The following is a 15,250-nucleotide window of genomic DNA, read 5'->3' on the forward strand; positions in this document are numbered from 1 at the left end:
AAGTATTTGAGATGTATAACAAAATGAACTTCATTATAATTGCGAGAGTAATTGGTCACGTTATGCATGGTTGCAATGTCAGGTTCATTGGGCCTTTACATCACTTGTTATGGGCATGCATCGTGTGATTAATATGTTTAGATTGCTTTTATTTGTTTAATAAATTGTTTTCTTTATAGTCCCCCAGCTGTCTCAGTTTGGTTTTACCCCTTATTGTGAACACCGTATTTTGTCCGGGCATTTTTTTTAAATTTTATAATAAAAAACAAAAAAAAAATATAAAAAATATAAAAATGAAATTTGATCCTTTTAGGATTATATTTTCAAAAAAAAATCTTGCTCAATTTTTTTTAAAAAAAAATCTCTCTCAAATTATCCCAACCATTCAAAGATATTGGGAATCAATTTTTTTTGAGACTCAACTTTTTTTTAAATTTCTCTCCTTAAATTTTTTCCATTTAAAAAATATGTAAACTTTTCTTTCTCTCCCTCAATCTAATTAACAAAAAAAAAGAGCATTAAAGAATGGCTAAAAAAAAAAAGGAAGAGAGCATCAGAACACACGCACACATATACTCTTTCGGCCATGTGCAGAAAAAGAAGAAAACAGCAGAAAAGAGACATGAAATGCAGAGACACAAAATGCAAAAACAGCAAAGAAATGCAGAAACAGCGAAGAAACACAGGCACAGAGACGCAGAAATAAAATAAGCATACACTTTCGGCCATGTAGCAGGAAAAAGGACAGAAACAACAGAACGCACGAGCTGCAGACGCTGAAAGAAACAGCAGAAAACAGACATGAAACGCAGAAGAAGCAAAACAGAGCATAAAGAATAGTAAGCAACCGGAACACGTACGCATATACTTTCGGCTGGCAGGAGAAAAGAAACAGAACTAAGGACGCATGCATGCATGAAGGAAATGGCACAGCAGAGAAAGCAGACGGGACAGCACAGAAAATAGAGACAGAAATGCAGAAAAACAGAGCAGACTTTGGCGCACACAGAAAACACAGCAGAAAGGAAAAGCGGAGCAGGAAAGCAATGATTCACCTCTTCCATCCCCTATATAAGACTGAATGAAAAACAGAGGGAGGGACAGTTTTTTTGGACTGAAAGAAAGGAAGAGAGAAACAGACAGACAGAAGAAACAGAAAACAGAGCACAAAAAAACGAAGGAGAAGAGAAGAGAAGAGTGACCGAGAAGGAGGGGGAAGCAACGTAAAAAATATACAGAGGAGAGAGAGGACCGGAAGACGTGAAACAGAGGACGTGGCGGAGGAGCTTTTCTTTCCGGAAAAGCTGAGAAGGAAACGAGGGAGGCCAGAAGCTGAACGAAAAAGGATAAAGACAGAGAGAGGTGAAACAGAGGCTGAGGGAGAAAGGCTATTTCGGCTGGAACAAAGTAGAGGAAACGAAGAAGAGGAGTGCGTTTTTTGGCTGGAGAAAGGAAGGAGAAACGTACGTACGGAAGAAACAGAAAACAGAGCACGAAAGGAAAAGAAGAGAAGAGGCGGAGAGGAGAAAGAAGAAACAGAAACGGAGAGGAGAAAGAAGAGGCTGAGACAGATCTGGACGTCCCATACGCGCAGGTTCTTGCTTCTGAATCCAAAATATACGTGTTTAATTTCTGTTTACTATTCCAAAATGATTTCATGTTTAAATGTTTTGTCTCATATTTTTCAGCTCCCAAGTGTTTCATATTTTTTTTTTTAAGAAAAGAGGGTTTGAAAAAGAAATAATAGAGAAATTGCAAATGATAATTTTTGTTTCCTATCATAGCTAAGCTAAATTTGATTATTAGGCACAATTTCATTTCAAATACAGAATTAGTGTAATTATTAAGCGAGGTCTTTAAATGTGTATATTAACATGTATGAGCATTATTTTTTTATCTCCATTAATTCTAAGGTCCTTTACTTGTCAATAATATTGTTACACTCATACCATATGACACTTTCTATCCACATGTACAATTGTATAAAAGATTAAGAGGAGAGAATTCAATTCTCATCTAAAAAAAAAAACAAATGAATAAGAGAAGGTTTCTTGTATTTTATTAACTTGCCGTGTGAGATTTTAAGAATTTTCGCAGGCATTTAAAGTGATCTTATACCGTGTAAATCAATAAGATTTTGCAGGTATAGAGATCCAATTTATATGTACAATCAATGGTTTCAATGACCAACCGTTAAAACCAACTGTCTTTTTATAATCTAAATAATCCATTTAAGTTCCGTGTAAGATTACGAGAATCTTTGTAGGGACTTGAATTAATCATATTATCGTGTGGGATAATAAATCCTCGCAGATATAGTGATCATCCATTTTTTATAAATAAATAATTTTTGTAAATAATCATATAGTATACAATTTAAGAAACTTAATTAACCAAATTAATATATTTAAATTGTAACCATATTTATCAATTATATCTTTTAGTCATGTGAGATTTTTGAATCTCCGTAGGCTTCTAAGATCATCGTATTATCGTGTGAGTCAATAAGACTCTGCAGATATAACGATTTAGTTTTTAAAATATATATATATATATATATATATAATTAATTAAATCAATTAATTAAATTTAATTCCTGTATCGTGTGAGATTTTAGAATCTCCGTAGATATTTAGGATAATCATATTACCGCATAAGTCAATAAGGCTTTGCAGGTATGATGATTAAAATTCTTCAAAACATGTATATACATACTTAAAATACATTTTTAATACTCAAAATGTACATAAGAATATAAATAAATAAATTAAATTGCCAAACTCTTCTATCATGTGAGATTTCAGAATCTCCGCAGATATTTAGAGCAATTGCATTACCGCATGAACCAATAAGGTTCTGTAGTTATGCAATTAAAATTCCCAATCACAAGAGATAAAAAAAATATTTTAAACCATTTCCTTTTCTTTAACTCAAAATTCAAAAATTGAGAAAATAATTAAAATTAAATTACCTTTTGCAATTTAAAACACACATATCAAAATTTCAGAAATTGTTTTATTTGCAAAATGGTGAGTTATTTCTAATTAATTTCTCTTCAAAAAATATTTTTACCGACAAACTCTTAAGCCCGAACTACGTGGACTTTGATCCCCATCACAGGGTACGTAGGCCTCAGAGTCAGATTCTGAGTCAAGTCCGTCCTCCCTCGTAAATAAATAAACATTTCTCACCTAATTCTTATCATTTTTATCAAACACATGAATACAAGAGGGATAATTAAAATAATTATAAAACTATATTAATAGAGCACAACAAACTTCAGGTAACCGTTCTGACGAACGGGTGTTGTGGGGTGCCTAACACCTTCCCCACACTCAACCGACTCCCGAACCTATTCTCTGATTACGCAGATCATCCTTATCCTCCTTTTAATCGGTTTCCCGAGATTTACCTCAAAATCTTGGTGGCGACTCCTCGTTCGATCCGGTTCCCGCCGCGAAGGCCGGGACCTCCGCTCGCGCGCCGTCCGCGTCGCATTTTTCCGGGTGCGACAGTTGGCGACTCCACTGGGGAATATGAGAGTCAAGCCTGTATAAATTTGTTGCGCTCAAAATATAATATAGTTTTTCTTTTATCCCTTTTAATTTGTGTGGGTTTTTTTTTCCCCTTCCTTTTTTCTTCTTCTTTTTTTTTTTCTTTCTTTCTCTCTCTCTCTCTCTCTCTTTTTGATTCTTATAACATGTCTTAGGATAGATAACATGCGGAATGAACCTTAAGATAGATGACTTTTATTTGTACATATATTTGTTTCTCTATTTGATCTGATTAAAAGTTGGGAGTTGGGTAGCATATGAGAATAAGATAGCATGCTTGCATGCTCTCATCACACTATACACTTACACAATTTGACACACACATATTTTGGGCCCTATACCCGGGTCTGTGAGTACTATAGGTTAGTAGAGGTTAGTAGTGGTTTCCCTGTGGAGTTTTTGAACTCTCGGAGGTTACCATGAATACCTCACCCAAGCTGTTACTTGCCTAATAAATTTGGTCCCTGTAGAGCTTATGTTCTTGGAGGGCCAAAATTATTAAGTAAGGTCTTCACCTTTGTGTGAGGGCATCTTGGGAGCCTTTTAGGAATATACATCCACCCGTGAATTACACGTTTCAGACAACAGCTAGTAGCCAACCATTCTAGTGAGCACCCGATTATGAACTTAAGTCTCCCTGAATAGGACGCAGGATGAGAGTATTGATCTTTTATTGCATCATTGTCATAGCATGTCATCATAAAGTATTCGCATTTTTTTAAAAAAAACCACAAATTAAATAATTTCTCTTGTCATTGAGTTATTTCATTTTTAAAGTTGAGACTTTAGCCATGTGTCAGTTTTAGCTGCACATAGGCTAATTAATCCCTTTCTCCCTATGGGGCAATAAGCACATTGAGGAGAGAATGGATTTTTTCCTTGCATATCTATTATCAAAATCATTTTTATCATTTTTTTTCTCTTTTCTCAAAAATAAGATTGTAAGGCTAAACCTTTCAACATTAATCATGTAGGGGATTTAAGCCTCTCGTCCATTAATTGTTTACTCCATCTCCCTATGGTGCAATAAGTATCTAGAGGAGAGGGTTTTCAAAAAAGTGAGCCAGATAGCTTGCTAAAATTATGAGAATTGTATATTATTAACCTTTGTTTTGATTAACAGGAACCGTGAGTTATCCAGAATCTTTGTGAAATTGGCATAAGGGATAAATGGCACTCGAAGGTAGTACAAATCTAAGTCATACTGGAAAATTATATCAGGGAAAAGGGATCAAATTATCTGTAAAAGTTGAGCCGCTGGAAACCTTAATTGAGTTGAGCCGTCATATCAAAGGGAAGATTATGCAAGATTTTAAAAGGAAATATGGAAATATCTTGGATCTTCTGTCAGTCACAATACATAATGATGCAATAATGGAATTAAGCCAATATTGGGATGCCTCGTTAAGATGTTTCACATTTCAAGACTTCCAAATGGCACCGACTTTGGAAGAATATGGAGAAATTTTGAGAATGCCCCTTAAGGAGAACATGGCAGTATATCTTTATCCTGGATATTTACCATCTCGAGGCACGATAGCGAAAATTTTGGAAATTCCTAAGGAAAAGGTACGAATGGTTTGCCCAGGACAAACAGAGGGAATCTCAAGAGCTGATGTAGAAGCCCACTTGAAAGTTTTGGCAGGAAAAGAGGCTTGGGTTACATTTTGCAGAGTCTTTGCCTTATGCATATATGGAATAATCCTGTTTCCATCATCAATTGGCATAATTGACTTAGGAGCCATTAGTGTATTCCAAATGGTGGAATACCATAACGTGAATCCAGTACCAGCAATCTTGGCAGAAACGTACTTGACCTTAACTCAATGTCACGATAAAGGGAAAGGAAAGGTCAATTGTTGTATTGCATTACTGGATTTATGGATGCTTGGCCACCTTTATGGAAAGACGCTTCCTTTCAGAAAGAAGAACGACTCAGACAGTAATCCACTCATGTCTTTTAAAGGCCAATTCGTGATTGACGGAATGAGCTACATGGATTGGAAAAGAACCTTCTCAGAACTTAAAGAAAGTTCCATTTTATGGAAACTAGACTGGTGGTGGAAAGAGGAGGTTATTTACCATTGTGGTGACTTTCCGAATGTGCCTTTAATGGGACCCAGAGGGTGTATCAACTATAACCCTTCCTTAGCGTTAAGGCAACTGGCCTATAAGCAAAATGTTCCTTCTAAGAAAGAGGTGCAGGAGTTATACTTTCTACATAAGGAGGATGGGACAAAGTTATCAAACCAGAATGTCAAAGAAGCATGGCAAGAGATAGGTTACAAAGGGAAGATTGAGCTAGGGATACGTGTAGTAAACTCAAGTCCAGAATACACTACTTGGCTGAAGAGTATGATTCAAGGAGCAAATCCTTTATTTCATCCTCAAAATCCCTTGTTAGGCAATGACTTGAAAGAGATTAATGGGCAATTGGTTGAATGCTTGAAGATGAAGGAAAATGAGTTACAAGCGCTTGCTAACTCAGAGTCTAAGAATAAAGAAGAATTGGAAAAATACCAAAACGAATGCGTTGAGTTACGGAGGAAGCTAGCAAAGGAAAGAGAAGGGCATAACCTTGAAGAAACACCTGAGACTAAGAAATTGAAAAAGGAAAATGCCAAACTGAAAAGGGAAGTGCAAACTAGTGATAACAAAGTTCAAAGTACTAAAGCAAGACTTGTCAAAATAGTCAGAGAAAATGATGCATTGAAGAAGGAATTACAAGACATCAGACCCATTGAGGAGATGCAGCAAGAAATCAATACGCTCACAAGACAATTGGAAAGGAAGGTGAATGAACTAGCCAGGGTGAGAGGAAGTGCAGCTGAGACAGCACAGAACTTTGTTCAGAGGCTTAATCAACAAAATGAAGTCTTAGAAGAGTGGAAATCACTTTGCCTTGATCAAACAGAAGAAACCAAAGAGTGGATGTTAAAATGTAGGCAGATAATTGATTTGGCTAATGACAAAATTCCAGAATTTGCAAGAGCATTTAAGCAAGCTGAAGGCATGGTTCTCCCTAGAGGAACTCCATTAGAGATTGTTGAATTCTTCCATTTGTGCAATGAAATTGTAAAAGAACTCAATAGCGTGACAAAGTTCTAAATCTGTATTAACATTTGAATCATTGTATGAGGATCCAGATGACGCTTTGTGGTTGTGAAATTGTTGATTGATTTGTACTACCATCATTGTCTTAAAACCTTGAATTTTGATAGGATCCAATGTCCTTCTAATTCAATGGTCAACTTTGAATCCCCTATGAAATAATAAATTTCTGGAGGAATTTAAAGGGTGCTAGTGTCGTGAAACCCTTATGTCTACACAATGCTGGATATCTTACAAACAAACGTAAAGGTAAAACTTATTAAAATTAATTATTATGTTACACAGGTAAGCCAACATTGCGCCTCGAAAGAAAAACTCGGTTGACCAGATTCCCGCCACTGGAGCATACAACACACGATCGCGTAGTCGTGCAATGGAAAATTCAAACGTGAATGAGTCAGCGACCTTAAATGATCGGATGTCTGCAGTGGAGTCTAAAATGGCCGAAATAAGTGACATGATGAAATTGCTAACAGAGGCTCTAAAAGGACGGAGTGATGATAACCCACCACAGAATACCGTAGCAGATGAGAACGCGGCTAATAGAACAATTGAGCCAAACAGAAGATCAGATCCTAAAGTACCCACGCCAGAGAAACAAGATTCTGGGATAGGGGCCTTTAACATACCGGATGGTCCTGGGGAAGATCATGCCTACATGTTCCAAATCCCACAAGTGCTACATAAAGAGAAGGAGTTGAAAGAAGAACTTGGAGAGATGAAAGATCAATTGAAGGCTCTTCAAGGATCAAACACGTGGGGTTCCTTAGACTTGAAAGAATTATGTTTGACCCCAGAAATTGATGTTCCCAAGAAATTCAAGATGCCAAGCTTCGATAAATATGATGGTACAAGTAACCCAATTTATCATTTGAGGGCCTATTGCACAAAGATGTCCATATGGTCACAAGATGAGAAGTTTCTGATAAACTTCTTTCCTGAAAGCTTAACTGGAGCCGCATTGACTTGGTACATGCAACTAGACCAAACCAAGATCAAAAGATGGAAAGACCTTGTGGATGTTTTCATGAGACAATACAAGTTCAATCTTGATACTGCTCCGACCAGAGAACAATTGAAAGCAATGACCAAGAAATCATCAGAGTCATTCAAAGAATATGCTCAAAGATGGAGAATAGTGGCTTCGCAAGTGCAACCTCCAATGGTTAATTCCGAACTTTGCTCGTACTTCATCCGTGCATTGCCTAAGCCATTTTACCAACACATGATAGGAACACATGTCACTGATTTTGCTGATTTAATGGTAATTGGGGAAAGGATTGACATAGACATACGAGAAGGGAAGATAGCCACTTCTCAAGCTGAAAGTAGTTCACGAAAGAACTATGACCAAAAAAAGAAAGAAGGGAATGTGAACTATATTCAACCTATAAGACAAGCAGCTACCAATTCTCAAGTCCCTTATCAAGTAGAGGGAAGGAATCAAAGACAGCAACAATTTGGGTTCAGGCCTAACAAGCACGGACAGGATGGAGAGAGGAGAAATGTCCAATCCAGGGATAGTCGCCCATGGCCCAATTTTGGATTAACAAATGCTGAATTGTACCATAAACTTTTGACAGCCCAATTATTAGGTCCGCGACCTTATAAGCCTCTTGGTCCGCCTTACCCGGCATGGTATAATCCAAATGTTGTTTGTGAATACCACATGGGTGCACCTGGGCACTCAATAGAAGACTGTGTGACGTTTAAAAGGAATGTGCTAGACCTAGTTGATTCTAACCATATCCAGCTTAAAGAAGAGGGAAGCTCTACCCTTACTACTGATCCACTCCCAAATCACGAAAAACGAGTCAACGCTATTGAAGAAGAAGATGCGTGCTTCAAAAGCTCCGCAAGGATCAGGATGCCTATGAATGAGCTTTATGCTCACTTAAAGGAGTATGGCTATATGCGAGAAATGCTCCTCACGAATAATATCAGTGATCAAATGCCTGGATACTGTGAATATCATCAGGAGAAAATAGGCCATGACATAGAAAGTTGTGAACAGTTTAAAGGAGCTGTTAGAAAAATGATGGCGTTAGGGATCGTGTCTGTAAAGAAGGGAGACGCCAAAGTGTGCATGGTAGAAAAAAAACATGTTGAGCTTGTCATTAAAAATTCGAGCCCAAAAGAACGGGTTCAGGCAGTCTCTTTTGTGATAAACAAAGCCTCTGCAGATCTTGTACCTCACGTAAGACAACCAACATTGACCATAAGCACGCCTCATCCCTTTCCCTATGAAAGTGATCGAGCAGTCCCGTGGAAATATCAAAGCATTGTGGAGAACCACAAAAACCCAACGTTGATTGCCGGGACAAGCAATGAAATGGCAAACCAAGGGGGTGTTACTCGAAGTGGAAAACCATACTTACCATCTTACATTAGGAAAATGGTAAAAGAGAAAAATGCAAGTATTAACAGGCCAAAGGAAGACAATCCTAAAGAAATGGAAAAATTAGAAGATGAGTTTTTATCGATTATGAAGCAAAGTGATTACAGCATTGTGGACCAATTGAAGAAAACTCCAGCGCGTATCTCCATACTTTCTTTGATTTTGAGTTCCGAAGCGCATCGCCAAGCATTGCAAGAAGTGTTGAATCAAGCTTTTGTGCAGCCTAATATAACCCCTGAGAAGGTGGCAAGTGTAATGAATGTTGTAAAAGCCTCCTCTACCATTTCCTTTTCGGAAGAGGAAGTTACAGAAACCGCTGTCCACCAAGCCAAGGCTTTGCACATCACTTTGAAATGTGAAGGGTTCATAATCGCAAGAGTATTAATTGACGGAGGATCAGCGTTAAATGTCTTGCCGCTCTCCACATTCGAATCATTATCACTAGAGGCTTCAAGTGTACATAAAAGTAATATTGTGGTAAGAGCATTCGATGGATCAAGACGGGAAGTATTAGGATCCGTTTGTCTCTCCCTGGAGATAGGGCCAAGCAGGTTTAAGGTGGATTTCCAACTCATGAACATAGACCCAAGTTACACAATGCTGCTAGGAAGGCCATGGATTCATTCTGCTAGGGCTGTTCCTTCTACCTTACATCAAAAGGTTAAATTCATCAGTGATGGGAGAATTATAGCAGTTAAAGGAGAGGAGGAAATCATGGTGAGCAAACCAAGCTCACTCCCTTATATTGAGGCTGCAGAGAAAGATCATGGAGTTTCTTTCAAAGCCTAGAGGTTGAAGATATTTGCGATAGTACTCACAACATCAATTCCGTCGTGGCTAAAATCATGACGAAGAGTGGGTTTATGCCAGGGAAAGGTTTAGGCTCTCATTTACAAGGAATTACGTGTCCAATTAAGGTTTTGGATAATTGTAATCGCCAAGGGTTAGGGTATGAGCCTACCCTAGAAGACCAGATGAAAGACAAAGCAAGCTTGGCAAAAGGCAAAAAGGCTAGTAAATTGGAGATTCCACACATTAAAGAATCCTTCCCAGGCCCGTCTGAGATGAAGATGTAGCATGTAGAACAAGTGCCTCAATTGCAGTCGATGATTCCAACAAAGTTCTGGCGAATTGGGAGTTTGAAGAGGCCAATGATGTCATTAGCTTAGAGTAATTGTTTCAATTATGTTGTTCCTACTTTATCCACTTTTGAGCCCAGGTTTAGGTAATAGATCTTGGGTATTCACTAATGCAAACTTTTGATACACATAATTCATGAAAATGAATTTCAATTGCATTCATGTCTATTTCTTTATTCCACCCTATCTACTTCAATACATCTTTCTCCGTTTCATTCCTGTTCCTTATTTTATCTCGTTCCATATTCATTATCCAGGGATTTTGTTTCTTCTGATTCCATCTCCCACCCAGAGATTAATAAACCCTGTGAAGATGATTCATTCGTTGCCACTGATATGCATGATTGTGAGTCTGATGATGAAGACATAATCCAAACTTTTTCAAAGATGCTTGAATTGAGTGATAAGGGAATATGCCCACATGAAGAAGTGATTGAGATGGTTAATATGGGAACCGAGGAGGATCAAAGAATGCTCAAAATAGTAGATAATCCTGAAAGAGAACAAATGATTGAGTTGTTCAAAGAATACATAGATGTGTTTGCATGGTCATATAAAGACATGCCTGGGCTAGACCCAAGCATTGCTTCTCATAAAATACCATTACTTCCCAAGGTCGAGCCTAAGAAACAGAAGTTAAGGAGAATGAACACGGGGGTGTCCTTGCAAATAAAAGAAGAAGTAATAAAGCAGTTAGAAGCAGGATTTTTGGAGGTAGTAACTTACCCACAATGGGTGGCAAATATTGTTCCTGTTCCTAAAAAAGATGGTCGGATTCGAATGTGTGTTGATTATCGTAATCTAAATAATGCGAGTCCGAAAGATGACTTTCCATTACCCCACATTGATGTATTGGTCGATAATACTGCTCGAAGCTATCGCTATTCCTTTATGGATGGTTATTCAGGGTACAATCAAATCCCTATGCATGAAAGGGATAAAGAGAAAACAACCTTTACAACCCAATGGGGAACTTATTGTTATCGGGTAATGCCTTTTGGTTTGAAAAATGCTGGGGCAACTTATCAACGAGCTATGGTAGCACTATTCCATGACATGATGCATAAAGAAATTGAAGTATATGTAGATGATATGGTAGCTAAATCAGCGGAGAATGAGAGTCATGTTGGAGTCCTTAGAAAGCTATTTGGGAGATTACGCGAATATCGGCTAAGATTGAATCCTAACAAATGCATTTTTGGAGCTCTTTCTGGGAAGTTATTGGGATTCATTGTGAGTCGTAAAGGGATAGAAGTAGATCCAGATAAAGTGAGAGCAATTCGAGAAATGCCATCTCCCCAAACAGAGAAAGAAGTTAGAAGTTTCTTGGGACGATTGAATTACATTGCTAGATTCATTGCCAATCTAACAGCCACTTGCGAACCAATGTTTAAGCTGTTAAAGAAAAATTGCAAGGAGACATGGGATGATGATTGTCAAAAGGCCTTTGATAAAATTAAAGATTATTTGTTAAATCCCCCGATTTTGGTACCTCCATCACCAGATCGTCCACTAATCCTTTACCTAACAACTTTACCTCGCTCAATGGGAGCAATGCTAGGTCAACTTGATGATTCTGGAAAGAAGGAAAGAGCGATTTATTTCTTGAGCAAGAAGTTTAATGAGTGTGAAGCTCGTTATCCGGTGATTGAGCGAACTTGTTGTGGACTAGTATGGGCAACTAGAAGGCTAAGGCAATACATGCTTTACTACACTACCTGGCTAATCTCACGAGTGGACCCACTTAAATACATCTTTGAGAGCCCGCACATTGCTGGTAGAGTACTAAAATGGCAAGTTGTACTATCAGAATATGATATAAAGCATGTGATGCAAAAGTCAGTCAAAGGTAGTGCAATAGCAGATCACTTGGCCGATAATCCTTTAGGGGATGACCAGCCATTAGATTTTCAATTTCCTGATGAAGGCATATGCACTACAGAAGAAGGTTGTGGTGAAGGAAACAATGAAGAGCAAGAATGGGAAATGTATTTTGATGGAGCCGCCAACATGCATGGAAATGGGGTAGGAGCGGTGATCGTTTCACCAGAAGGAAAACAATTTCCAGTGGCCATCAAATTAGAATTTGATTGTACTAACAACATAGCAGAATATGAAGCTTGTGTTAATGGTCTTCGAGCAGCTATTACCCTTGGTATACGGTGTTTGAAGGTATTTGGTGATTCAGCTCTCATTATTCATCAAGTAACAGGAGAATGGAGAACAAAGGATGTAAAATTGATTCCCTATCAAGAACTCCTAACAGATTTGATTAAGCAATTTAAGGTTGCTAGCTTTCATCACTTGACTAGAGATAAAAACCGTTTCGCTGATGCTTTAGCCACTTTAGCAGCAATGATCCAACTTGATTGTGGAGTCCATATCCAACCCATCCAAGTGGAAGCTAGAAGCTTTCCAGCGTACTGTCTGAATGTTGAAGAAGATCGAGAAGAATATCCTTGGTTCCAGGATATTAAGGATTATATCACTAAGAGATCATACCCAGCTGGAATGACTGAGAATGAAAAGAAAACCCTTCGTCGTTTGGCTATGACATTCTTTATCAGTCAAGATGTTCTGTACAAGAGGGGTTATGATGGTACTTTACTTCGCTGTGTGAGTTCAGAAGAAGCAAAGAAAATCATGGTTGAGGTACATGAGGGCATATGTGGCACGCATGCGAATGGTCACACTATGGCCAAACAGATTCAAAGGTGTGGCTACTTCTGGCTAACAATAGAGAAAGATTGCTTTGAGCATGTCAAGAAATGCCACAAATGTCAGATCTATGCTAATAGGATAAATGCTCCTCCAATCCCATTACATAATTTAGTATCACCCTGGCCATTCTCAATGTGGGGCATTGACATTATTGGCCCAATTAACCCAAAAGCTTCGAATGGACATCGCTTCATCCTTGTCGCGATTGACTATTTCACAAAATGGGTAGAAGCAAATTCATTTGCTAGCATCACGCAAAAGACGTTCCTTAAATTCATGAAGACAAATATTTTATGCCGATATGGGATTCCTGAAAGGATCATTACTGATAATGGTCCCAATCTCAATGGAACGGAAGTCAGGAACTTTTGCGAGAAGTTCCAAATCAAGCATCATAATTCAGCCCCGTATAGACCTCAAATGAATGGAGCAGTTGAAGCAGCCAATAAAAATATTAAGAAGATCATTGGAAAAATGACAGTAACTTATAAGGATTGGCATGAGATGCTTCCCTATGCTTTACATGGTTATCGTACTACTGCACGCACATCCATAGGGGTGACCCCATACTCCCTTGTTTATGGAATGGAAGCTGTTACACCCATTGAGATAGAAATACCATCTTTAAGAGTATTGGCAGAGGTAGATTTAGAAGAAAATGAATGGATACGAACCCGATTTGAGCAACTTAACATGATTGAAGAGAAAAGGCTCATTGCAATGTGTCATGGACAATTGTACCAAAAGAGAATGGCAAGAGCTTTTGATAAAAAACTTCGCCCACGGGAATTCAGTGCTGGGGATCTTGTACTCAAGAAAATATTGCCTAACCAAGAAGATAATAGAGGCAAATGGGCTCCGACCTATGAGGGACCTTATGTTGTCAAACATGCCTTTTCTGGAGGAGCACTGATCCTAGCTGACATGGACGGTCAAGAGTTAGCAAAGCCCATTAATGCAGATGCTGTCAAGCGTTACTTTGCTTAAACAGAAAATGAAAAAGAATGAAGCGCTCGTTAGGTTGAAAACCTGTAAAGGCAACCTAGGCAAAAGTTAGAGCTAATAGAAAATGAAAAGGAAAGAATAGCTCGTTAGGTTAAAAAACCTGTAAAGGTAATCTAAGCAAAAGTTAGAGCTAAAAAAAAAGGGGGGGCAAAGCCATGATAAGAAGAAGAAGAGTTCGCCAAGACAAAAGGATGTCTTAGGAGAAGAAAAGGAAGGCATCAAAAGTTAATTATCTATGTTTGGGAAAGTTGTCTCCATCGTCTCTCATATTATGCATATCAATAGCAGCTCAGTGAAACACCTGTTGGGGTTTTGAAAAGCTAAAGGAAGAGATGTGATTAAGTAAATCCATATATCCCATTCGCGCTTTGGCCATTTGTACTCATAAACCAAGATATTCCCATTTCTCTATGAATTTTAGCATCAGTGAATGAATTTTTTCCGCCCTTGCTCCTTTGAGACCATCTTTCTTCTCGTTTCGTGTTATCATATTCAAATTCATATCCCCTATATTACAGCAGGTTCGCATTCAAGGAACAATATTTTGACGCATTTACTTGACGTAGAATGCTGGTATCTTTATTCTCGCCTTTCGCCCTTGAGGTATCAAGATCATTACGTAGGTGTAAAATGATAATGAGAGCATGTCTACTATCAGTGTTTGGTTATAATAGTTAATCTCATTAATTTGAAGACAAGATCAAGTGACGAGAATTTGGTCATTGGAATTTTCTAAAGAGGGGCAACGGCATACTGTGATACTACACCTATTAATGAATAAAGGTTAAATAACAGACTTGGAGGTATTACCTTATGTTCGAAATGATTTATTCAATGTGCACAAAATTTTCAAAAAAAAAGATAAATACTAAGATAGTTTTCAACATTAAGCTTTCCAATAAAATTTTTGCAATACATTTGCATTATTCATACATTTGCATTGGGGCAAATAAGCACGTCTTACCCTTTACATTGCAAATCATCCATCCAATGTATATTGTACATATTTTTAGCGCCTATAAACATCATACATGGCACATTACCACATTGCATGCCTTGTCATAGAAACACGCCACATTTAAAAAAAAAAAATCATGCATTGCATATCACCCCATTGCATGCATTGCTACAGAAGTATGCCCTATTTAGATTAGGGCAAACTAAAACTTGCAAAACCTAAGGAGTAAGCGAAGAATTAAACAAACTCACCTTTGAGTTTCTCATATTTTCCCCGTGAGATGAAACCTATTCTCACACTCAAAGCCCAGTACCGGCTGGCACGATTCCTTAAAGCCCTGTAACGGCAGGCCCCCCAAGCCCTG

The 15,250-nt window shown here is 38.0% G+C and overlaps 1 protein-coding gene across 1 annotated transcript; it reads left to right on the forward strand.

Moving 5' to 3' along the window:
- Positions 1–9,908: 9,908 nt before the first annotated feature.
- LOC129299125 (uncharacterized) lies at positions 9,909–13,910 on the forward strand. Its single transcript, XM_054937573.1, has 2 exons — positions 9,909–10,135; positions 10,460–13,910. Exons 1-2 carry the CDS (start codon positions 9,909–9,911, stop codon positions 13,908–13,910), a joined length of 3,678 nt encoding a protein of 1,225 aa, XP_054793548.1.
- Positions 13,911–15,250: the final 1,340 nt, after the last annotated feature.

This window comes from Prosopis cineraria, unplaced genomic scaffold, assembly GCF_029017545.1.
Source record: "Prosopis cineraria cultivar Desert tree isolate PC_DT_omini unplaced genomic scaffold, ASM2901754v1 PC1041, whole genome shotgun sequence".
NCBI classification, from domain to species: Eukaryota; Viridiplantae; Streptophyta; class Magnoliopsida; order Fabales; family Fabaceae; genus Prosopis; species Prosopis cineraria.

Excerpts from the sequence above, each read along its gene's own strand:
- LOC129299125 (XM_054937573.1), top strand. The coding sequence starts at position 9,909 with ATGACGAAGAGTGGGTTTATGCCAGGGAAAGGTTTAGGCTCTCATTTA. Across the intron at positions 10,136-10,459 it reads GGCCCGTCTGAGATGAAGAT|GGATTTTGTTTCTTCTGATT; the intron begins GTAGCATGTAGA and ends TTCATTATCCAG.